The 25,688-nt window shown below is 40.9% G+C and overlaps 1 protein-coding gene across 1 annotated transcript in view; it reads left to right on the plus strand.

Annotated features, from left to right (window-relative positions):
* The window catches only part of MYOM2 (myomesin 2), a 98,301-nt gene that overhangs the window by 40,742 nt on the left and 31,871 nt on the right, over positions 1–25,688 (plus strand). The window contains exons 13-23 of the mRNA XM_077811571.1: positions 680–807; positions 7,304–7,487; positions 9,709–9,883; positions 10,317–10,438; positions 11,741–11,761; positions 13,266–13,453; positions 17,973–18,099; positions 20,616–20,794; positions 21,022–21,136; positions 22,073–22,229; positions 22,344–22,450. Of these exons, the coding sequence (XP_077667697.1) occupies positions 680–807; positions 7,304–7,487; positions 9,709–9,883; positions 10,317–10,438; positions 11,741–11,761; positions 13,266–13,453; positions 17,973–18,099; positions 20,616–20,794; positions 21,022–21,136; positions 22,073–22,229; positions 22,344–22,450 (1,503 nt within the window). The remainder of the gene's footprint in view (positions 1–679; positions 808–7,303; positions 7,488–9,708; positions 9,884–10,316; positions 10,439–11,740; positions 11,762–13,265; positions 13,454–17,972; positions 18,100–20,615; positions 20,795–21,021; positions 21,137–22,072; positions 22,230–22,343; positions 22,451–25,688) is intronic.

Raw genomic sequence — 25,688 nt, forward strand, 5'->3', positions numbered from 1 at the left:
GCCTGTATGGCTGCTCTAAATTATATTGGCTGGTCATGTCACCCATATGGTAGGAGATATCATGAATACTTTTTTCCTGCCCACTTTACATTAAGCTCCTTTTGTGTTTAAATGCTCCAGTCTTTTGAGTGAATCCTCCTTCTAGTTCAGTTTTCTATAGTAACTCTTGGACTCATCAGTTTTGATCAAACATGCAGGGCCCGCTCCAGGTGCCGGCGGCAAGTCGGCGGTGAGCCCTGCAGTCCCTCTCTTTCTCTTCGGCGGCAGCTCAACCAGGCTTGTTTATTTTTTTTTCCCCCTTCGCTGCTTGGGGCGGCAAAAAAGCTGGAGCTGGCCCTGCAAACATGTCTTTTATATGCATATAGTGAGTAGGTTTTGCCAAGGCATTTGGCACATCAGATTAAAGTAATTCAAATGTGATCAAGGAAAAGTCACGTGAGACAAATGAAAAGCTTCTATCTATGTGCTATTGAATATGTTACTTTGGTTGTGAAAATAAATACCCCGCTTGTAATTTGCATGCTTAGTGCTTCAAAATAGAAATGACGCAAACCATTAAACCGTAAAGCGGATACTTTAGCCCTTAATAGGCTCGAGTTTGGAAAGATGAGCTGTAGCATAAATGCTGACCTGGGGTTAATCTCTGGTTTAACACTGACTAAGTTTATTACTCCTCCAGGCGATGTTCAGATTCCAGGACCTCCCACCAATGTACATGCTTCAGAAACCAGCAAAACATATGTTGTACTCAGCTGGGAGCCACCTGTTCCCCGTGGCAAAGAGCCATTAATGTATTTCATTGAGAAGGTACTGTATAGTTGCATTGAGCTGTAAGCCACATACAATTTAATTCAAATAATTTTCGGAGCTGCAAAATGAACAATAAGACTAGCACTCGCTGAGGTCTCGCAGGACTTGACCGTGGGACTTTAGAGAAGGCATTGACAATCGAATATGTTGTTATGTGATCTAATGGGTATTTAAGTTCAAGAGCCATAAAAAATTGCCGCTGTGCTATTTTGTTACTGCTATCAAAAATGAGAACAAAACTACAATGTATTGTAACAATTTAATAGAGAGCAGCACCTTAATCTTCTCCTCCCTCAAGGCTGGATTGGTACTTTGCAACCTGCCCTTATTAAGGGGCAGCACATAGTTTCCCTTCCCCAGCAGCACAGCAGAGATTGAATTGTGGCTCACAGTTTGGTCCCTGGTTTCCCTTTTCTCCATGGAGGAAGTAAGCTGTGCCAGCCCCTTTCCTGGTGCAACTTACTTCCCCCTCTGCAGTGGCTGAACTATGCTAGCCTGTACATTGAAGTGGGAGAAGAGCCGAAGCTCCACCCACTCCCCATTCCTGCATGTTCACTCCCTGTCCACCAGAGCAGGAGGAGATTTTGCTACCTGGTAGTGGTTGCTCTCCTTCCTGCTCTGTTACTCGTGATACAGATAGCCTGTGCTGGTAAGCAAAGGATTATCACCCCCAACATCTGCTTCTTTTGCTCCTGTTGTCTAACTGTGAGACATCTCTGGTGGAATTCCCATGACCAGGTTGTCTTCCTCCACTACAAATTCAGTCTCTCCTCCTTCAGTTCTGCCATCTTCCTAACAAAACAGCTCTCCTTCTCCAACTTTAACTGAATCTAATGTCAAAAATCCTAGCCATATTTCACCACCTTTGCCTCACGCCACACACCCTGCCCTCCTCCTGACTCCATTTCTGTCTCCACACAGGATCTCATTGGTGAAAACTGAGAAAATATGCGACCTGCCTTCCCTTCTCCTCCAACTCTCGCCCCCCTCTTCCCTGTCATTGGCACAAACATTTCTCATATGCTGTCCTCCCCTAACTCCTCCACTTGCTCCAGTGACCCCATCCCAACCCATTTCCTGATATCCCTTGTGCCCAATCTCATCCCCATTTTACTCATCCCATTAACTTTCACTCTGCTCTAGCTTTTTCTCTTCATGATACATGCATGCTTTGGTCTCTCACAGTTAAAGAAAAATGCCCACACTCTTGACCCCACTTGCCTCTCCAACTAATATTCCAGCTCTCTTCTCCCTTTCATCTGTAAGCTCAGTGAACATGCTGTCTACAATCACTGTCTGGAATGTCTTCTCCAATTACATGCTAGACCCTGTCCAATCTGGATTTTGCCCCTTGGACTCCATTGAAACTATCCTCCCCAAAGTCTCTATTGAGCTCTTCTTAAGTAAAGCTCAGAACCAGGACTCCAGCCACATCCTTCTTGACCTGCTGGCTGCCTTCAACATCATCAGCCATGCTCCTTTTCTTGAAATCTTCTCTTCCTTTGGCTTCTGTGACGCTATCCTTTCCTGATTCTCTTCCTACCTCTCTAATCGTTCCTTAACATCTCTTTTGGAAGATCCTTCTCATTTCCCCTCCAACTTTCTGTGGAGTTCTACAGGAATCTGTCCTTTGTCCCCTTCTCTTCTTCCTCTACACCTTATCTCTGGGTAATCCCATCAACAAACACAATTTCAGCTATCATCTCTGTGCTTTCAACTCTCAGATTTACCTCTCTACTCCAGACCTGTCTCCTTTTGTCCAAATTAAAATCTCAGCCTGTCTTTGACATCTCCTTGTGGATGTCTAGCCACCAGCTCAGACTCAACATGGCTACAGCAGAACTCTTAATCTTCTTACCCTGCTTCTGTTCCAAGCTGTCCCTGCTACCTCCTTTCTCAATCACTGTGGACCATACCACCATTCGGCCTATCACCGAAGCCTGTAACCAAAGCATCATTTTCAACTTCGAGCTCTTTAGGTCAATGGTTCTCAACGTGTGGTCTGCAGACCCTTAGGGATACGCCACTATAATCAAGGGGAGGGTCTGGAAACTGATTGGTCCCTCCCAGAGGTGATGCGTGGTGGTGGGGGGAAGCATGCAGAATCACGACCCCCCAGATTTCTGCCTTCTTAGGGGACCCATCCAGAGGGACTGCCACAGACTCTGCCTTACAGGGCATTGGGGGTGGGCAAGGCCTTGGGCCACCTCTCGCCAGATTGCCCAGCAGTGAATAGGCAGCGGCTCTCCCAGTGGCCAGTCACTGCGAGTCCATGCAGTGCAGGAAGAAGGGAAGCAACAGGACGGCTGTCTGGGGGCTGAGGACCCCTTTCCTTGCTACACGGGGCTGCTTCTCCTTCCCTGCTACTGGAGCCCACTGAGATGAGTCGGGGTGGAGGTGGTGCTCTCTCCCTGAGCCCCACCATGCGGGGCTGGCCAGCCCTGCCTCAGAACATTTCTCTGCAGTTGCCTCTGGTCCTTCCGCTGCAGCTGCAGCTACCAGATCCTGCCCACCCTAGCCCACTAGGTAAGCGGAGCTGGCAAACACCTCTTGCAGGGCCTCAGAGCCCGGCTGGGAGGGGTGACAGGGCCAGGGGAGGGGGAGAGGCCCACAGGGAGGTGCTGACTGACGGATTGGCACTGAATTCTGGGCTTTTGTCAGCTGCCCTGCCCCCGTGACAAGAAGTGCAACATTGTTCCTCACCCCCTCCAACACTCCCCAGGGACCGCCTCCCGGTATACAAACACTCCTCCAGCATCCTCCCAGTACACAGACACCCCTCAACATCTCCCAGATATCCACATATATCACCTAGCAATGCTGTAGTTTATCATTAGTATCTGGTAAGATGTTAATATTTTAATTTGCAATGTTTTTGGTTGATCTGTTCAAATAATAATAATTTCTCTACAGAAGTATTTGAGATAACTATTAAAGTAACAAAGAACCAAAAACTGTGAACAACAAAATAACGAGAGGAGAGTGGGGGGCGGGGTGTCCACAGGTTTGTCTATTTAAGTTTAGGTGTCCCTGTGTAAAAAATGGTTGAGAACCACTGCTCTAGGTCATCACAACCAGACGGTCTAAATCTTGCAGATTTTTCTGCATAACAGCTCTAAGATACAGCCTTTGCTGTCCATCCACACTGCTAAAACTCTCATTCACGGTCAAGGTCTCATCTTGTATCTCAATTACTGCAACATCTTTTCCCTCTGTCCTTGAAAAATGCTATCTTGCCCTGCTCGTAGCCCATTCAGAATACTGATGCAAAGATCATTTTTTGAGCCCATTGCTTTGACCATGTTATGCCTCTGTATGCATCTCTCCACTGGCTCCTCCTTCTCTATTGCATCAAACATAAGCTGCTTGTCTTCATTTGCAACACCCTTCACACCCTATTTCCATCCTATCTATCATCTCTCATTTACTGTTGAGATGTCGACTCTCATCTTGGATTGACCCGTCATGCCAGCTTTCATCACCCACTTGTTAAATATTCAAACAAGCATCTTTATGCTTTCTTTCATGCTGTCCCTTGTGCTTGGGAAAAGATCCCCATAAATAGAGCCCTGCAAATCTGCAGACCATTTTGCGGGATTTGATGTGGATACAAATTTTATATCCGCACAGGGCTCTACTGATAAATAGCTGCAAATCTAACTCATTATCCTCTTTCAAAACCCTCTTTAAAACTCTCCTTTGCTGTGATGCCTACAAAAAACTTGACAACTTTTAGGCCGCTGGTACTCTTATACCAATATTGTTGCTTTTTGTTTCAGTGTAATCTCCCATTGGTCTGTCCGTACACATCTGTTGTCTCTTGCCTTATACTTAGATTGTAAGCTATGCAAATTCAAATAATATGAAGAGTCATAACCCCTCTATGCTAGAGTGTACCCACAATCTTGCCCTAAATGTCGACGTGGTCATATTCATATGCACAAGATTTACTGAAGGTGTTTTACAAGTACAGAAACAACATACATGAACAGATACCAGGCAATAGGACAAATGAACAATTCATTAAATACAAAACTTACTAAAGAAAAGCAAGACTGAGAACTAAAAAGTTAATAGAACAAGGTTTCTTTATGCAAATGAATGCCCAACCCTGCAAATCCTTACTCTTGTGAGTAGTTCTTACTTATGTGAGTAATCCACTCATTGCAAACAGGAATCTTTATCCTTTATATAACATAGACTTCTATTAAATTAATTTTAAAGTTCATATATCTAACCTATCTTTAAAATTTAGGTCAATCATAATAATCAACAGTGAAAAAGAATGTTTAAAGGTCTACCGAAACACAAAACCCAGGTGGGGTTCTCCCGGCTGTATAACTATAAGGAAAAGCAGTACCAGCTGCCAAGTACACAAGAAATGCTGAGACAGATTAAATCCAGTGCAGAGTAAAATTTAAAAAATTCAATAAAATATATCTGGATTTTAAATTTTAACTAAATATAAAACAGTACATTGATTTTTGTCTTGTCAGTCACACTGAAGCATGCCCAATTAAATTCCTTCAAGTCCAGGCTTGATACTAATATATCAAATATAGAGCATAACAACATTCTTTCCATATTTTTCACCTTTTCATTAAAAAAAAGTTATTTTTTTTCTATAGAGAACAATGTGCAAGTGCGGTATCCACTAAAAAAGATTTACAAATATAGATTTGGGGTATTTTACCTTTTTTATTATTCATTTGTGGTCGTGCCCATTTTATATAAGGTGCTTTCCAAACGGTCACAAAAGACTATCTAGGCTTCAAGGAGTTTACAGTCTAAGTGGTTTTTCTTTTTAAATCTTCTGTTCATATAATCCCATGAAAAAAAAAAAACACACATTTATGCACCCGTCTGTGTGTGTCCTAAGGCGGTTTTACTCAAACTGTCGACTGGACAATTCAGTTTTCCTAAAGCCACTGAAATAATCTGTGACTCAGTTTATTCTGGGTCAACAGTTTATTTTAAGAAATTAATGGAGAGAAGAGTTCTCAGAGTGCTTGCTTCCTGGAGCTTTGTCTGGGCTCTCTTCCATATGCAATAAAGACAGTAGTTGAGCTTGTCACAGTTCAGGGCAACTGTACCTGTATTTCCCCCGGCGATGGTGCACCAAGGGAACCTACACTCAGGTTTCTGTCTCCCCAGCCATCCACCCCTCTGTTCAAAGACATGAATTTTTCTCTCTCCTAACCAGGGTATTTCCAGGCTGCACAGGTCTCTGCGGGCACTGTGAATTCTCCAGCCAAGTCAGACTGCCGAATCAGTCCTGCTCTGCTTTTCTCCTCAGAGGCTATAAAAAGTGTAATCACCCACAGTTAAGTTACCACACAGCTCTTTCTAAGCAGGCCCATTTATTCTTGAGGTAAAAGCATTACAGAGAAAACTATAAAAAAAACCCTACAGGCATGCTAATAAGCTTACCAAAGATCACCCCAACTCCAGGACTCTGGTCAGTGTCAGACATTACAACTCTTTCCTGTTGGTCCTGTTGAAGGTCCTGTCCATTTACTAGATCAGAAAGAAGACCCCGAGTCAGTTTAAACTCCAGTTAACTGATCCAAAGTGTCCTTTCTTTGTTTGCCGGGCTCTAGAGAATCCAGTCTGAATCAGTGTGTGTAAATCTTTCCAAGTTGTGGTGCTCTTTGGGAGGTGTTACAACCTGAGTGAATTTGCCACTGTTCTTAGTTCCCGGAGGACTGTGCTCTCTCTCCCCACACAATCCTGGGCCACAGTGATACATAAACTTAATAAGAGTGAGATCTAACTCAACTCAATAAGAGCTGTCCAGGGTATTGCAGGAAATTGCCGCCTGTCACAGAGCTCAGCTAATATTCTATTGAATTATTCAAAACTAGTTTGGTCATTTTGTGAAAGTCTAGAAGAACGCAGGGTGTGGTTGTGACCTGATTCTATAGAGTGTGCAAAGGTGTGGTAGGGAGTAAGAAATCCCACAGCCCTTTTGCAGGTTCTCTATTGGGGCTACTTGCATTGCAGCTGAGCTCTGTGTGCTCAAAGGATTGTAGGGGCTGCACCTGAGATGCGATGGACTTGCCTTTGTGGCCCCCTCTACCCCAACCAACTGAGCTGCATGGCAATGCAGGGTTTATGTTGCATTCTGTAAAATATATCACTATTCCCCCAGTGCAACAAGGGCCCTAAGAAAAATTAAGTTTCTCTTTTAGGCACAGTGCCACCCAATGCTCCCCCTGGGACTATGCACTCATGTTCTATCGCCTACTCTGGACATGCAAATAGCACAATCTAGTCCTTAACTAAAAAACTCAGATACCATAGCGTTCTGCATACTGTAAATGCCTAGCTAGATCAGCAGACACAGACAGGCTGTCAGTCAGAACTCAAGAAAGCATGAGCCGTTCCAAAACTATTCTTTGGTTTAATTTCTTATATCAGATTCATGAATGCATCCAATATGCCCACTTTTTTTAACAATTCTGAAGTAATCATCATCTTTATTTTTTGGTAGTCTGCGGTTGGCAGTGGAAGCTGGCAAAGGGTCAATGCCCAGGTTGCAGTGAGATCTCCTCGCTATGCAGTGTTTGATCTTTCAGAAGGAAAATCATATGTTTTCCGAGTCTTGTCAGCAAACAAGCATGGCATTAGCGATCCTTCTGAAATAACACCACCAATTCAAGCACAAGAGACCATTGGTAAGACAGCATAGTAAATGCCACTGATACTTAAAAAAATGCAAATAAAGTATGCTTTTAAAAATTAAAGTGTGCATTATAATCAAATTGTATTGTATAAACAGGTGTATTTTTCAAGGGCAACCAACTTGCCACATTTTTGTTGCATTTGGGATTCTGCATAGCTATTGCATCTCCTTTTGCTGTGTAATGGAAGTGTTAAAATGTTAAATTAATTTCAGTTGGTCGTTCTTCAATGGCGCTTATTAATGTGAATTTTTACAAAAGTAGGACTAGATATCCTGGCCAGACTCCAGTTTAGGTAATTATAGGCTACCTTAATTTCCCTGTAGCTTCAGTTAGATAAAATAGCCTTTCCTTCCCTTCCTAATAACCCTGTTGAGGATTGTTGCTGGTGCAGAATTCCAATTTTTCACAGGTGGCTGCATTTCAGTGATAATTGAAGATATGTCTGCACACACAGTGGCTACTTTTCAAAATTCACCTAAATTGTATACTTGGATCCCACATGGACACATGCAAATGGGAATTTAGGGGAGCAGTTACCTACTTTGTGTTCAAAAGTGTGGTTGTGAACTCAGTTTAACAGTGGTCACAAACAGAAAGCACCAGTTGCCACATTATGGAACTCAGATATCACAGTATTTCAATATACTTACTAAAGAATAAGAAACAACTATATTATTTAATATGGCACAATATATAAAATGCTAATAGATACTGACTTATATCAACCAGGGTTTTAAAAATTCAACTCACCACCTATAAGGTAATTTGAGATCATTTGGGATGAAATAAAAATATTTTGTGTGTTTGTACTTCTATAGTAGCTTTGATTTATACCTACTTAATAAACATAAAATACTTAAATTGTTTCCCTGACATTACGGGGGCCTCGGGCCCTGGTGCATCTCGGGTCCTTTCTATCTTCTGCCTGTGGCACAAAATAGTCTAGTGTTCTGTGAGCTGTAATACCATGGTCTAATTTTGATTATTGGGTCTATTGTGTGGGTGCTGGGTGGTGTTGATGGCCTGTGATGTACAGGAGGTCAGTCTTGGTCCCTTCTGGCCTTAAACTCTGACTCTAAATCGCAGAACACTCCACTGAGTTAGGCAATAAAAATACTGGATTTATTTTACCCAGCTCTAAAAATCAGCCACACCTAGGAACTGCTGAACATGGCACAGTGACAGCTTGGGACAGGAAGTGAAAGATACCATTTCAATTGAAACTGCAAGAACATTTTAGGTAGGGAGAATTTAATTACCTGAGCTGGAATTTATGGTTAACCTTCCTACCATTCAAGCTGCAGTACCAGGTAAATGTGTAGTATCGTGTAAGGTATTATTATTATTATATTTAAATAGTAACAGACCAGAAATTGTGTCCATCTTTCTTTAGTTTTGTGCTGCTTGCTACAGTTCCGGCTACAGTCACTTGATCCTTTTACTGATATAGCTTTGTGAGCTATTATTCACTGCTGGGTGAAATTTACTCCTGTGCACAAGCTCCATGCACCACTTATGTCCCGTATTTTGAGGCCATAAGTGGAAGTTACTTGGTGCATAGACCTTGTACAGACCTTCAGCACAGAGGTGAATTTCTCCTCACTATAAAGATATTCAGGCCCCCATTCAGGATTTAAGTCTATCTATATTCAGGGAATCCATCCCCGTTTAACTAAGTTCAGTTAAGACTTGCTTAACTTCACGCATGTGCTTAACTGCTGTAATGAATAGCAATGCTTTCCTAAATCAGGGCCTTATCAGTTGTTTTGAAAGTAGTTTTTCCTACTGTTTTTTAGTTTTGTAGTCTTTGTACTTTTGTAAGTTTCATTTGCTTCTGATAGGTTCAAGAATACTATAGTGGGTGCATTTAAAACATTTCTTCTGCTAGTATTCATTGTAAGGGCAAGCGTTCGTTCTCATACTGAGATACTCCTTCAAAGAGAAGAAACTTTAAGTGAGTCTACTTTATATAATGTAAGTAAAATCAATAAAGCCCTGCAGTATGTAATAGGAATAGCCAGACATATGAATCACTTATAGTACAGCAACTATGCCAATGTATCACATAACAAAATGAATAGAAAAAGTCACAGCTAGTAAGATTTAAATCCTGGAAAGTATACAATGCTGTATCTAGTTGAATTAGTCACTACTTGTTTATATATCCGTTACTATAAACCTAGTGAACATTTCTGATATCTCTTTTGCATAGGTGTCCCATCTGCTCCTGGTCGCATACTGGCAACAAGAAATACAAAAACATCAGTTGTAGTACAGTGGGACAAGCCAAAACATGAAGAAGATCTGTTTGGCTATTATATTGATACTTCTGTGGTTGGAACAAACCACTGGGAACCTTGCAATCATAAACCTATTAAATATAATAGGTACTGGTAATACCTCTGTGTATCCAGATAGTTTGAAATCTATTGCATATTAATATGCTGTACAGAGCTAGTTGGAAACTTTCTAACAAAACGTTTTCTATGAAAATGTCTATTTTCAGGAAATTGAAGTTTTTATGGGAAATGTCCATCTTTGATGATAGGGGGCGAGGGGAGGGATTTTCACCAAGCAACCAAAATCTTGAAAGCTGAAAAAGAATTCAGATGGTGTAGCAAAAATTCTTCGTTTTCACTGACATGTTCCTGTGGAGGAAAAAGGCATTTTCTGACCATATCTAATAATATACCCCACCCTTTCATCAGAAATCTATGTCTATCCCACCTGTAGTAAGTGGCTCAGAACATTAAAGAATCTGTTAAGGATACATGATTTAAAATGAACAACAAATATTTGATTTTTTTTTTTTAAAATCAGGTTTGTGGTTCATGGTCTGACAACTGGAGAGAATTACATCTTCCGTGTGAAAGCTGCGAATGCTGTGGGGGTCAGTGAAAATTCTCAAGAATCTGAACCTATAACAGTACAGGCAGCCCTCAGTAAGTGTGGTTCTGGGCAGCTCTGCTTTGCATTTGTTTTGTGGGTTAAAATTTTGGTACCAACTAACTCCTATGGTTTCATTTAGAATAATAGTACCCTTTTCAGACATGGAACATCTGTCAGCGTGTTAAACTTTACTACCATGCATTTGGCTACTGTGCAGGGAAAAGACAGTGTAAAGGAAGAAAGTTTTTTTTATGAAAGACATTTTAGAAATCCAGGGCCGGATTTACCCCTATTCCCAGGCTGCTTTGTGTTGTTAAACTTGCCAGTGACAGATTTCTAATGCTCATTTAGGGCAAATCAGTTTACTAGTCAATCTGGTCCACCAAGAAGACTTTCAGGTACTACAAGGCTACACACAACAGAAAATTGTTTGATTGCTGGAACAGTCAAGGCAAATGCCTTTCCTGTCTCTCACAAACAGCCTTGGATGCCTTCTAGTTGGTTATTATTTATTTATTACCCTTACCTAACCACCATCACAGTCATATGCAGCAAGTCTGTTAACAGCTTTTCCTAATCCTCAGCCTTTTCTCCCGAAAGAGAAAGAACTCTTACCATCCTGAGATCCTTCTTCTGAGCTTTGCTAGCCTTTTCCTTTGGACTTCCTTTCGGTGCTTTTAACTAGCCTCTCCGCCAGGTGGGATAATTTAGCTCTTTAGCTAATAAACCCCCAGTCTGCTTAGGCAATTAAGTCCTCTCCTCTTCCATCAGGCCTTTCCTAGTAAAGCTAGTGAATGCTTAACTGATCAGAGTGCTGGATCAGCTACTGGCTGTCACAATTAGATCAGTAGGTTTGATGGAAACCCAGATTTCCTTTTAATACAAAATATAGTTGGGAAGATCCGCATCTTCCAGCATTCTGCAAGCAAAGCCTCAATCTAAGCAATCCATTTCTGCCCTTAGTTGCATGCTCCATTGGCTTGAATAGGCATCATACAGGCTTATTGGAGGGCATAATGGTTCCTAGGGCCACAATGCACACACACAGGTAAAGTATAATCTCTATTTCTATTCTGCCTTTGATTCCCCAATTGCATTCACAGCCTTGAGACTTGAATGAAAAGTAACAAAAATGTCCTGCACTTGGAAGATCAGTTTGATTTAATAGTGTATTCTTTCAGTAAGAAAAATTTTCAATTAAATATTTGAATGTGTTCTCTTTCAAAGTTGCAGAGGAAGGACAATCAACATTGCTTTCAGAAATATTTTTTTAAAAGATTTGGATATTAGAAGACTTTTCCTTAACCTTTGATATTTTATTATTGAAAAAAATCTATTCTATTTGATTGTTTTAGGAGGGAGTGTACCTCATATCGGTAGGTAGTAGGAAAGTATGCTTACATTTGTTTACCTTTAGATTCTAATACACCTGCACTTTTTAACGTTGCAGCATCTCTTCTCAGACACCATTGCAGTCACTTAGTCAGTTGGAAGGCATAAAAATAAAATAAAAATAACAGATTTTTTGGAATTTGTCTTCACATTTTATTTGAAGTTGTTGGTTGCATGGGGCTGCATCATTTAACACTGCACAGTCTTATGGCCCAACCTTGCAAACCCATACACCTGTGAGTAGTGCTTATCCATATCAGCAGTCATAACTGGGAACTTAATGGGAGCACTCACATAGCTGAAGTGACTGACATGTGTGGGTTTGCAGGATCGAGGCTTTCCATTGGTAAGAATTCACTGGTGCTCACTACTATTTAACTTGAAGTGGTAATAGCAGAAAAGCCCAGGTTGTTTAACAAAAGCTAGACCCACTCTGAGGTGCTGAGATATGTTTCACATGCTTTATTACAACTGGCTGTGAATGGTGCTCTGGAGTTTCATCCGTATTTGGAAAAGAACAATGCCTGTCTTCGCTGATTGCTGTCAGTACTTCATGCTGATCATAAATACAGCTCTAAAAGCAGAGACTATATTGGGCCTCGGGTAGATTTTTTTTCTAGTCTTTTAAATGTGATGGGCCAAATTCTATGCAGGAAGACCCAGTAACTCAGCTGAAATGCTCTGGGGAGCTCGAGGGGAGGGAACCTAGCTAGCACTGCTTATAGAACTACAGATACAGGAAGGGGTACCTTTAGCGAAGGTTATGATCACAGATGGCAAATGCAAGATAGTGCTGGGGGAAGTGCATGTTAGGCCTGTTGAATAGATGTAACAAGCAGCACAGGAAAACAATCTTACAAACCCTCTTGCAAGCTCTGGAGATATGCCTTCTCCTGGCTTTAGCAGGTATAATGTCTTTGGGGAAAACTCACAAAGAACATTATTCTTCCTGGTTCAATGTAGCTTAGGCTTGTGGCATCTTAACAAAGCTCACAGCAGTGAACATAGCAACCTCGGTTTGAAGTACATGCTAGAAGATTTCAGAAGCCTTGGTCAGGAGGTATTTTCATTAACATCAACACTGCTGAAGACCCTTTAGTGTTGAGTGAGACATCCTTGCACCTATTTGAACATTTCAGCGTATTAGGAATGTGTTGATCCAGACAGCCTTCTGTTCCATTCCATTCCAGCCATTTTATAACTTGCATTGTCAGCATTATTGCCAAAGAATGCAAAATCTGATAATATTGGGCAGACATAGCAGCAAAAACTCTTTTGGCAAAGGGTCTCTTACTTGCTTGCTGTTGTTCACCAAGGTATTAGTCATCTCAAAGTGAATTTTTATTACTATTCTTACAGACCATTGCATAGATGCAGTAACCTGTAGCCATATGTTATAGAAGAGAAGAGGGGGAAAATGACTGTATTTCTTCTAGCTGTTGTGTTTTGAACACTGTACTAATACTCAGTATGCTTATTTTCTTGTAGCCTGTCCATCACATCCTTATGGCATCACACTCCTTAACTGTGATGGTCACTCAATGACTCTCGGGTGGAAACTGCCAAAGTTCAGTGGAGGATCACCAGTCCTTGGTTATTATATAGATAAGAGGGAGGCTCATCACCATAACTGGCATGAAATCAATTCTTCCCCTGTTAAGGAGAGAATTTATACGGTTGGTATTATTTTACTCTTGGACAATTGGCAAAGTTTTACTTGTTTGAAGGGACACTACTAAAAATGGCTCAGTCCCCTCAACTGTGTGTTGTGGAGAGCTACAAAGTGTGACAAACTTGAGAATTGGGGTGGAGAGGCATGCAGAGGGAAAGACAGCAATGCAATACAATCCACTGCCCCCCTAGACCTAGAGAAGTATGGCTGGTTGATGAGGGAGATTTGAGGAATAGATTGGAAGCATGTTTCCTATTCAGGGCAGAGTAACTTGTGATCTAAAAAGGTGTCATACACCAGGTCTTTAACATATGGTGGGAGGGCAGACAAATATGGCTGAGCAGGCTACTATGCTGCCTGTAGTGTGGGAGGTCTGGAGAGAGAACAGAGATGGGCCAAGATCAAAGGAAGCAGGCCTGCCCTTTCTGTGGCTCTCTCCCCTCAGCTAAAAAGAAAATCATGCTCCAGCCCTACCACTTTGCCTCTGGTCCAGCTTCCAGTGGAGAGCAAACTCTGCTCTAGAGCAACAGAGGGTCATTATGGATTGATTGATGGTACTTCACATAATTTATGAGGTGCTTTCCAAACAGAGAATAGGGCATGGCTCTTGCCCCAAGGAATTTACAATCTGAAGACACAGAGAGAGATTGGGTGGAAGGGATACAACCATTTAGTAGTGAAGGTGGTGCTTCACCACGTTTGGGTAATATTAGGTTAAATTATTACATTTTTATTTATTTGTCAAATTTTCTTTCATTTGAAGCATCAAGGATTGGCTACAACTAGAGATAAGACACCTGGTGTCTTGGTCACGTGCTTAGGGGGTTAACCTGCTTGGCATATTTCAGGATGGTAGGGACCTTTCCTCAGGGTCAGATTGGCAGGGACCAGGAGATGGGAGGTTGCCTTCTTCCAGCATGGGGCATGGATCACCTGCTAGGATTGTCTGGGCATGCCTCATCTAATCAATTCTCTGCCATGGCAGGGGAGTCAAGCATTGGTGGCAGCTCAGTCTCTCCTGTTCTCTGCCCGTGGCACACAATGGTGTAGGACTGAACTGCTTTAGTCTAACCCAAGATACTGGACTCCATATAAGGGTAACTGGATGGAATGTAATAGGGGAAGTCAGATTAGATGATTTAATGGTCCCTTCTGCCCTTGAACTCTATGAAACTATAAATTAGAAATTATTCGCAAATACTCCTCAGAATTATCAGTATGAGTCCCCTAATTTCCCCATAAGCCTCGCAGCAGGAGTGAGTCTTTAGGAGAGATTTTAATGCAAAGGAGGCAATATCCTTGCTGATGAGCTCATGCACAGGAGCCAGCATGGAAGACACAGAGATGTATGTGTGAGAGCTGACCACTGAAGGGAAAGGCGGGCATTACTGGCTGAGCAGCTGTAGCAGGGGGCATTGGGAAATGAAAGAAGGGCGGATAAGTATGAAAGGGCAGAGTTAGTCAGGGTGTTAAGTTTTTTCTTCTATGCCTTTGTAAACAAATAATGCAAATTAAGAAAAACAAATTAGTCTTTAATTCATTTGGTATCTAAGGTCACAGTCCTCCAAGTGGCTGTGCTTGGATGCAGGAGTGTATCTGCTTGCAGTCATTTGAAGGATCGAAGCCTGAAATACTGATTGAAATAAAGAAAACAAAGCTTTTAGGCACATAACATATTTTATGATGTCTGGTAAGCATACTAGGCCCTCTGATACACAGTATTAAAACATAAATAGATAGAGAGAAACCAGGAAATCTATGGAGATTCATCCTTTTCCTAGATTAAATAATTGTACCTTACTCCATAAATATGTTTTCCCCTTAACTGGTGGAGGGTTAAACCATTTTTACTGGCTGCACTAAGTTCTTATGTTGTTAGTTTATATTTTAATACAATACAATACAATACAATACCCACCTGCGGAAGTAAAGAAACAGATTGATAGGGCCAGAAGAGTTCCCAGAAGTTACCTACTACAGGACAGGCCTAACAAAGAAAATAACAGAACGCCACTAGCCGTCACCTTCAGCCCCCAACTAAAACCCCTCCAACGCATTATTAAGGATCTACAACCTATCCTAAAGGATGACCCAACACTCTCTCAAATCTTGGGAGACAGGCCAGTCCTTGCCTACAGACAGCCCCGCAACCTGAAGCAAATACTCACCAACAACCACATACCACACAACAGAACCACTAACCCAGGAACTTATCCTTGCAACAAAGCCCGTTGCCAATTGTGCCCACATATCTATTCAGGGGACACCATCACAGGGCCTAATAACATCAGCCACACTATCAGAGGCTCGTTCACCTGCACATCCACCAATGTGATTTATGCCATCATGTGCCAGCAATGCCCCTCTGCCATGTACATTGGTCAAACTGGACAGTCTCTACGTAAAAGAATAAATGGACACAAATCAGATGTCAAGAATTATAACATTCATAAACCAGTCGGAGAACACTTCAATCTCTCTGGTCACGCAATCACAGACATGAAGGTCGTTATCTTAAAACAAAAAAACTTCAAATCCAGACTCCAGCGAGAAACTGCTGAATTGGAATTCATTTGCAAATTGGATACTATTAATTTAGGCTTAAATAGAGACTGGGAGTGGCTAAGTCATTATGCAAGGTAGCCTATTTCCTCTTGTTTTTTCCAACCCCCCCCTCCCCCCAGATGTTCTGGTTTAACTTGGATTTAAACTTGGAGAGTGGTCAGTTTGGACGAGCTATTACCAGCAGGAGAGTGAGTCTGTGTGTGTATGGGGGTGGTTTTTGGAGGGGGGTGAGGGAGTGAGAGAACCTGGATTTGTGCAGGAAATGGCCTAACTTCATTATCATGCACATTGTGTAAAGAGTTGTCACTTTGGATGGGCTATCACCAGCAGGAGAGTGAATTTGTGTGGGGGGGTGGAGGGTGAGAAAACCTGGATTTGTGCTGGAAATGGCCTAACCTGACGATTACTTTAGATAAGCTATTACCAGCAGGACAGTAGGGTGGGAGGAGGTATTGTTTCATATTCTCTGTGTATATATAAAGTCTGCTGCAGTTTCCACGGTATACATCTGATGAAGTGAGCTGTAGCTCACGAAAGCTCATGCTCAAATAAATTGGTTAGTCTCTAAGGTGCCACAAGTACTCCTTTTCTTTTTGCGAATACAGACTAACACGGCTGTCACTCTGAAACCTTTATATTTTAAGAAATTCTGGCTAAATTCTTTTAGTGCCTGGCATTCTCCTAGCTCAGTTTGGTTTTGCTTTGATCTTGTATTTGACGCTAGTTCAGAAAAACTTTCAAGCATAAATCTCTCTATTCCCATCAAAAATTAAATACTACATTAAGATCCTTCTATTATCTCCTTTTTCTCAAAGACTACTGACCTAGTTTCTCTAACATTTGTGAACATCTAAGATCCTCCAGGCCCTCCACAGTGGTGCCTGTGATTAACTGAGCCTTCCCTTTCACAATTTTAACAGAAAATAAAATGGGAAGGAAATCTGCAGGGTCTGTGGAGGGTCCAAATGCAGAACCACCACAGTGATTGTGCTGCTCAAGAGGCCAGGCCACAAATAGGCCCTGGGACTTTATGGTCTCCATAAGCTGCAAAGCTGAGCTCAAATAGTGACGCGCTCACCATAAAAAGCCAGGAGAATGAGAGATGTGACTAGTGGCTCTGGCTTGGATCTACTGGCCACCAGCTGTGCCCTGCTGATCCCAGCCCCAGTGCTATCTCCTCCCTTTCTAGTGTCTATAATATTTAAAGAAAAGAAATAAAAGTCCTACACAACTAAGTACAACAACTGAGGAAAAGCACCCAAACAAGACAAATGCAGGATCTGAGTTATTTAAATATACTCCTCTCCCAAGGGGTTTATTTCCTTTCCCCTTAGATTTCTGTTATCCACCCTTCTTCCCCTTCCACTCCTCAGGATGTGTCATTATTTCCTGTTATGGCCTAGGTTGTGCCCTTGTCTTATTCAGCCGAGAAGTACAGCCTCTCTAACACCCCCGGCTCAGTCAATAAGGCCTACCTGTATCTGCGCTCTGATTGAACACAGCTCCTGCTCTTCAGATATACCCCCTTGTGAGCAATTGGTTGGGGAGGGGATAGAAGAGTAGAGAGTGGGCATAGGTGGTGGAGATGATCCTCTAAGTAGCTGGTCACTCATGAGGTCAAAGTAAGCTCCACCTTTTCCAGAGCTGCAAAAATGTATTTCCCACTGCAGCAAGAGGAGGGAAGAGGAGGAACTGTGACTTGAAGGGGTGTGTGTGAGGGACATTACTAAGGCTGATTGTGTGATGGCGAAAGCTGTGCCTATATGAGCTCTCTTGTTTAGACTGTAAGATCCTTGGAGCAGGATCTTGTTTTACTTCCTTGTACAATCTATAGTGCTTAATAATGATTATATCAATCAGTGAATAAATGAAGGTTTTTATTATTAAATTTCCAAGGCCTTGAATAAAAAGTAATACATTTTCATGTATATTAATTTGTCCTTGGCTGTTTTGAAAAGGTAGAGGATTTGACAGAAAACTCCTTCTATGAATTCAAAGTCGCTGCTACAAACCTGGCTGGTATAGGACTTCCCTCAGATCCCAGCGAGCACTTTATGTGTAAAGCCTGGACCATGCCAGAACCTGGTAAGTCTATTAGTTCCTCATAATACTCAATTTAATGCAAATTCCTTGCAACACAGTCAGTTTGAAATCCCAGTGTGAATATAGAAGGAGGCTGTAATTTTCTTACAAGAGTTCCTGTCAAATTGCTTCAGTAGGATGTGTCTGATTTTCAAAAAGCTAAACTAGAAGTGTACTAAATTTGCTGTTACACTGTGAGTGGATGAGATGGCCCAGGTGATATGAAGTGTGTTGGGGGGAGGGATAGCTCAGTGGTTTGAGCATTGACCTGCTAAACCCAGGGTTGTGAGTTCAATCTTTGAGGGGGCCAGTTAGGGATCTGGGCCAAAAATTGGGGGATTGGTCCTGCTTTGAGCAGGGGGTTGGATAGATGACCTCTTGAGGTCCCTTCCAACCCAGATATTCTATGTTAAGGTTTGAATCAGACACTTATTAGTGGTGAACAAAAGTCATTGTCACTGGATGGCTCTGTGTCCTGTGTGAAATGAATTGATGCCTTCAGTCAATTGCAAGTGAACTGATACATCCATAGCACAATATACACCCTTACAGTTGCACCCATTACTGGCAGTCCCAACAATGTAAGTGATCTCTAATAAGGCAGTTTATAAATAGGCTGACACAGGAAACAAGCCACTACTAGGAAGGCTATTGGCAGTGTCTAGCAAGACTAAGGGAATGATCTATATCCCACTGAAGTCAGTCAGGGTATGTCTATGCTACAAAGAAACCGCAGCACCAAGTCTTGAGCCCTAGTCAACTGACTCAGGCTCACAGGGCTACAGCCCAGGCTCTGAAACCCTGTGTGTGTATGTGTGTGTGTCTCAGAGCTCAGGCTCCAGCCTGTGCCTGAACATCAACCAAGCAATTTTAGCCAAGCAGCCGGAGTCAATTAGCCTGGACTCTGAAAATCGGTGCTGTGGATTTTTTTTATTGTAGTGTAGATGTACCCCTAGACTCTTCCCATTGACTTCAGTGGGAGTTGTGTTGGGCCCTAAACAAACAGAGAGGTAAAAGCCCTATTTGTAGTCCCAACAGGACAGCGTTATGGCCCATTAGCATATTGCGAGGAAAACTGCAGTTCTGCTCTCCATCCTCCTCAAGCTTCAGGCTTCAGGACTGTTAATCACAAGCACTAAATTCACTTTTAAAAAGTGTTAAATGAGAAAATGTTACTGGCCCAAGATTCGCAGATCACAAATGCTTAACCCGTGTAGAACTGTAAAAAGTAACTCTTCTTTGGTTATTATTGGGGAGCATTCAGAGCGATAATTTTGACTCCAATTTTATTTAATTTCAGGTTCTTTAGTAAAGGGCACATTTTGATGCCCTCATTCATCTTAAGTAGCACCTTTCTTCATGAATGGTCCCATTGACTTCAATGGATCTATTCATGTCTGCTTCCTGAACAAAATGCCTTATTTCATTAATTTTCTCTTTGGAAATTTAAACTGCTTTTCCTACAACTAGATAAAAGTTCTCCCTGATATATATATCCATTATAGCATTTCATGTTGGTTATTTATCATTATTGAAAGTCAGATGGAATGGAGGGAAACACTAATTTATTCAAAAGAACCTGTCTTTGTTCTGTATTTTTGAATGATAGCTGTACACTATTGTAGGTTTGTTCTGTGTGATAGAAAGAAATCTGATGTGATTACTGTTTTGTACTCTGTTAATAAAACTGAGTTTGAACATTTTCATATATAAAGAAATATTGTAAATTGTGTGGTACCAGAACAATTTCAGTGAAAGAAAAAGAAGATGTGGTGGTGAGAATATAAGCCTTCAATATACAAAGACACAAGAACACACATATACTACTTACAGTGTCAGGGGAATTTGAGTGCCTACTATTTTAATAGTTCTTTGTCTAAATGTCCTCTTGAATTCCCTTCCTCTAGGGTGATCTACACCCATCCTCAGACTGAAAAGCGATCTTCTGTCAATGCATATAGAGCCTGATCCAAATCCGATCAAATACATGCAAAATCTCCCACTGACTTCAGTGGGCTTTGGATCAGGCCAGTGGCTCCTGTTTCATACTCACCAATAAAATAGAAACAATAAAACTGAAAATGGAAGTATTGATGCTTAGTCACCGATTTGATTCCAAACTCAATGGAGCAGCCTTGAATTTGAAATAGTGAATTAAAATAACAATAAAAAGAAGCACCTATCCCTCCTCAGAATATTTTAGAGTGCCTGGATTTTCCAGATGAATAATTTAACCTCAAAATTAAACAACTGGGATTCAGCTAACAATGTACGCTTTGGAATACTAATGTTATTCTTGCATAAGGGAGGTGGTGCAGTAAACAGTTTTTGTGAGTTGACATAGACATAGGCATTTTAACCTGAGAAAGTATTGCAATATATACAACTTCTTTTTCTAAAAGGGGGGAATTGAAACAAAACAAAACAAAATAAATAGTACATTCCTCCCCCGTCCAAAAGGGCCAGGTTATAAAACGTTATTAAGTTTGACTAATTTTTCAATATTCAAAATATTTTAGGGCCTGCCTATGATCTGACATTCTGTGAAGTTAGGAATACATCACTGGTACTTCTATGGAAAGCACCTGTGTACGTTGGTGACAGTCCTGTTACTGGGTATTTTGTGGACTATAAGGAAGTAGATTCAGAAGAGTGGACCACTGCTAATGAAAATCAAATATCACACTGTTACTTAGAGGTAACACTTCATTTACTACAAGGTTGTTGTAGTTATTGTTGTTATGAAAAAGTGACCAAGCAAGAAAACCTGGAGGTGAAAACCTGGCCCCATTGAAATGAATAAAAGTTTTACCATTGATTTCAATGGGGCCAGGATATCACCCTTGGACTTCTGCTAACAAATTCTTATTACTCAGTTATACAAATTTATGTAATTAACACAAACTTCACTCTGTCCTTTTCAAGGTCAATGATTTACATGAGGGCAAAACCTATGTTTTCAAAGTCCGTGCAGTGAATAAAGCCGGTGTAGGCAAATCATCTGATATTTCTGAGCCAGTGCTTGTCGAGGCAAAACCAGGTATGAACTAAATTATGTTATCCCCCAAACATAAAATGTAGATATAATTTAGAAAATGGTGTAAACACTACTGTAGCAGAAATAAGTATTCCAGGAACTCAGGAGAGTTTAATGTTGGTACTGAAAAACTTGTCAGTTTTAACTGAGATAAACATATCAGCAGATATGGTTATCAAAATATTGGCAGTGTGTCCTTGTAATTTCTTTTACTTACTGAGGGAAAATACCTGGATTAATACAAATGCTGAGATTAGCTAACTGTAAATCTTATTTAGTTATTTAAAGCAACTGGAAAGTTTTTAAGCATTGCCTTTTCCGTTAAACCTAATTAGGAACAAGACATTTACAACAACCACTGTTAGTGCTAACTACTGTGGTAGGTGTTGAAAGGACATGTATTATACACAAGGGTATTAAAAAAAATTTTTTGTTACCATTTGCTAAATAATTAATAAGGCCTCATTTTGCCACCCTTATTCACACTGAGTAGTACTCCACAACTAGTCTCGCTGATTTCAGTGAGTCTGCTGATACAGTAAAGTATTGCCTAATTTGAGTGTGAGAGGCATAACCTGGTATGCTGATTGTTAACACTGCAAGAATTTTTAAATAATTTAGTTTGTGTTATAATTTATGTTACTAGTTTACTTTTCAAGTTTACAGTTAGTTTTTTTTCATAGCTTAGTATCACTAAGCATTTTTTAGACTTCTGTTTCCTTGTACATTATAAGAAACCCCATTCTAGGATGTTAAGCAAATCACTTCAACGCATGCCTAAAGTTAGGATGTGCTGAAGCCCGTTTTAATGTGCTTAAGACACATTGCTGAAGAAGAATGGATTTAAGTACCTGCTTAAGTGCTTTGCTGAACTGGGGCCTTGAAGAATAAATGCTGTTTATTGACTGCTGTGTTTGTGAACTGATTCTTAATTTTCAGGAACTAAGGAAATTACTGCAGATGTGGATGAAGAAGGTAACATTTACCTAGCTTTTGATTGCCCAGAAGTTACAGAGGCATCAGATTTTACTTGGTCTAAATCCTATGAAGAGATTACTGATCTTGACAAATTTAATGTTGAAACAACTGGAGAGCAGTAAGTTCTGCAACTCTGTATAAAGGCACTAGAAGTTTGTTCTTGTAAAACTTTGCCCACTTGTGACAAAGCCACTAACTGTGTATATATATATATTTTTAATGATTTCTTTAGTTCTAAGTTGTACTTCAAAAATCCTGATAAAATGGACTTGGGAACCTATTCTGTAGCTGTTAGTGACACAGATGGCATCTCATCCAGCTTTAAAATGGATGAGAAAGGTAAGAGCACTATTATTTAAGCACTGCCTCTCTTTATTTGTGGGGCTATATTAAGAAAACCAGATGTACAAGTGTCAAGGTTCCTCCCCCACTCTGAACTCTAGGGTACAGATGTGGGGACCTGCATGAAAAACCTCCTAAGCTTATCTTTACCAGCTTAGGTCAAAACTTCCCCAAGGTACAAAGTATTCCACCCGTGGTCCTTGGAATGGCCGCTACCACCACCAAACTAATACTGGTTACTGGGGAAGAGCTGTTTGGACGCGTCTTTCCCCCCAAAATACTTCCCAAAACCCTGCACCCCACTTCCTGGACAAGGTTTGGTAAAAAGCCTCACCAATTTGCCTAGGTGACTACAGACCCAGACCCTTGGATCTTAAGAACAATGAACAATCCTCCCAACACTTGCACCCACCCCTTTCCTGGGAAATGTTGGATAAAAAGCCTCACCAATTTGCATAGGTGACCACAGACCCAAACCCTTGGATCTGAGAACAATGAAAAAACATTCAGTTTTTTACAAGAAGACTTTTAATAGAAAATAGAAGTAAATAGAAATGAAGAAATCCCCCCTGTAAAATCAGGATGGTAGATATCTTACAGGGTAATTAGATTCAAAAACATAGAGAACCCCTCTAGGCAAAACCTTAAGTTACAAAAAAGATACACAGACAGAAATAGTTATTCTATTCAGCACAATTCTTTTCTCAGCCATTTAAAGAAATCATAATCTAACACATACCTAGCTAGATTACTTACTAAAAGTTCTAAGACTCCATTCCTGGTCTATCCCTGGCCAAGCACAGCATACAGACAGACACAGACCCTTTGTTTCTCTCCCTCCTCCCAGCTTTTGAAAGTATCTTGTCCCCTCATTGGTCATTTTGGTCAGGTGCCAGCGAGGTTACCTTTAGCTTCTTAACCCTTTACAGGTGAGAGGAGCTTTCCCCTGGCCAGGAGGAATTTCAAAGGGGTTTACCCTTCCCCTTATATTTATGACAACAAGCAAACTAGGTAATTTCATAAGAAGTTACTTATTGTTCCTGACACTAAAGCACCCATTCTATTTTGTGCAGAAGAGCAAAATAAATATGAATGAACAGGCATTCTGGGAGTGGCTGTCTATTTTCCTGGTTAGCATACAAGTGAAATTTCAGCATTGTGTACTTAAGGAAATAGTTAATTAAAAAAAAAGATAAAGGTTGTACACAATTAGTATTAATTTTCAAATTTACTGTAATGCTAGGATGCAATAAAATCTGCAAGAGAACAAAACAAAAAAACACTACCAACAAAAAATCTGGTAGTTTCAATTGCACGAGCAATTCAGTTAAGCTTCTGAAAATCCAATTAGCTGTGTGCACTATTTGGTGAACTTATGTCCCTAATTCTATAGTTAACATGCTCTGAAAAGCTGGCCCATAGTATGTTTCTTTAATAATCAACCATGTAACAGCTAATTAACCTAAATTCAAAATCCTATACACTATCCAAAGTGACTTAAATAGTTTGAAAAATACAGATACAACCTCTGGAGTTAAATGTATAGAACTAGGTTATAAGTCTAAGATGCAGAGCTGTAATGGGAAGGAAGGAGGAAGAACTATATTAGTTGAATAGCAGTGTCTTGAGATATTGGGCCAAATTCTCTCAGTTACCTTTACATAAATCTGGAGTAGCTATGCTCTACTTCACTGGGGTTGCCATTATTTAGTGTGCCCATCACCATCCAAGGGAAGCTGGGAGGGTGAGGGTATTGGAGAGGTTCACTTGCTACATTTTAGCAAGGGTCACACCCATGCTCCCTCCAGTGATCTCCTGGCAGTTGTTGCGGTACTTAGAGGGTGGTGATCTGGTCACACCCTTCCCTGTCACCCTTTTATGCCATCAGCAGCTACAGACAGCTCTGGTTGTTGTCCTCCCAAATAGACGTTGTATTTTATGGCTGCCTCTTGTGTGGCTGCATCTATATACGACCCAGCATAACTTGGCCCATTAATTTTGGATTAGATCTAGACTTCTTCCTACTTTAAGGCAGGCTTTACTATTCAGGGAACCTTCCTATCTTCCTCCCAATTATATTTTTTTATTCATCTACATTCATCTTTTCCTTCAAATATTATCTGCCTACTGTCTAATAACTGATTCGTAATGCATCTTGAGATCTAACCCAAACCTCACATTTTACAGCTTTCAATTATTGTCACATAATGTATATGCTTTCTTTTAAGCATCTAAAGCTGACCCAAAGCCCATAGAATTCAACTGGAAACTTGATTTACACTCAAGATAAATTAAAGGTGGGTGGAATCAAGTATTAGAGGTGGGACATTCAATGGGACTTGTGCTCCAAGGACTTGAGCTAAGTGACTTAGCTCATGTGTACACTGCAATCGGAGGGGCAATTGCAGCTCAGGTAGATGTACTCACACCTGCATTAATCTAGCTAGCATTGAAGCCAGGATGGCACAGGCTAGGAACACAAGTACGTGCCTAGGTGGATGGAGCGTGCTTGCACTGCATTTTGTGAAACAGACTGAAAGATGATCTCATTACAATTTCAGAAGATATGAAAAAATCTAGGGATGGGATTTTCAAAAGTGCCTAAATGACTTAGGCCCATTGAATGTAACTGAATATCAGCAGGACTTGTGCTCCTAAGTCAGTTAGACACTGAAAATCCCACTCCTGGATTTTTTTTTCTTTTCCTATGAAACTGTAATGAAGTCACCTTGTAGACTTATTTATTCCATGAGAAACACACTTGAACCCTTTCAAGAGATCTTTCATACCATACATTAACTTTCCCTTCTCTGTTCGCCCAATCCTTGATTACTGCGGGACAGTAGCATCACTGTAGTGAGGCTGAGACCAATTTACTCTAAGAGCTGATTTTTCTAAGTATTCTGCAATCCACATCATTATTCAGATGTTTCAAAAATTGTTGTGCCTGTATTCAACCACTTCATGTACTTTGCACAAACTACCCCAGAGATGCCAGATTCTACTGTCCCTTGACCCTTGTCCTAACTATTCACTCTGGAATGTCACTTGCACTTACTTCTGTCCTGTAGTACACTGTAATGTATGCCAGTGGACTGCTACAGATTGCCATGGCAAGAATAGACTGTTATGCCCCTGTACTTGTATTACCAATCTAACTCAGCACAGAAACGAGGGGTCCATGATCCTTTTGGGTGTAGATGCACCTCTTCTCCTATCATAGTGTGAACTGTGG

This window comes from Eretmochelys imbricata, chromosome 3, assembly GCF_965152235.1.
Source record: "Eretmochelys imbricata isolate rEreImb1 chromosome 3, rEreImb1.hap1, whole genome shotgun sequence".
Lineage (NCBI taxonomy): Eukaryota > Metazoa > Chordata > Testudines > Cheloniidae > Eretmochelys > Eretmochelys imbricata.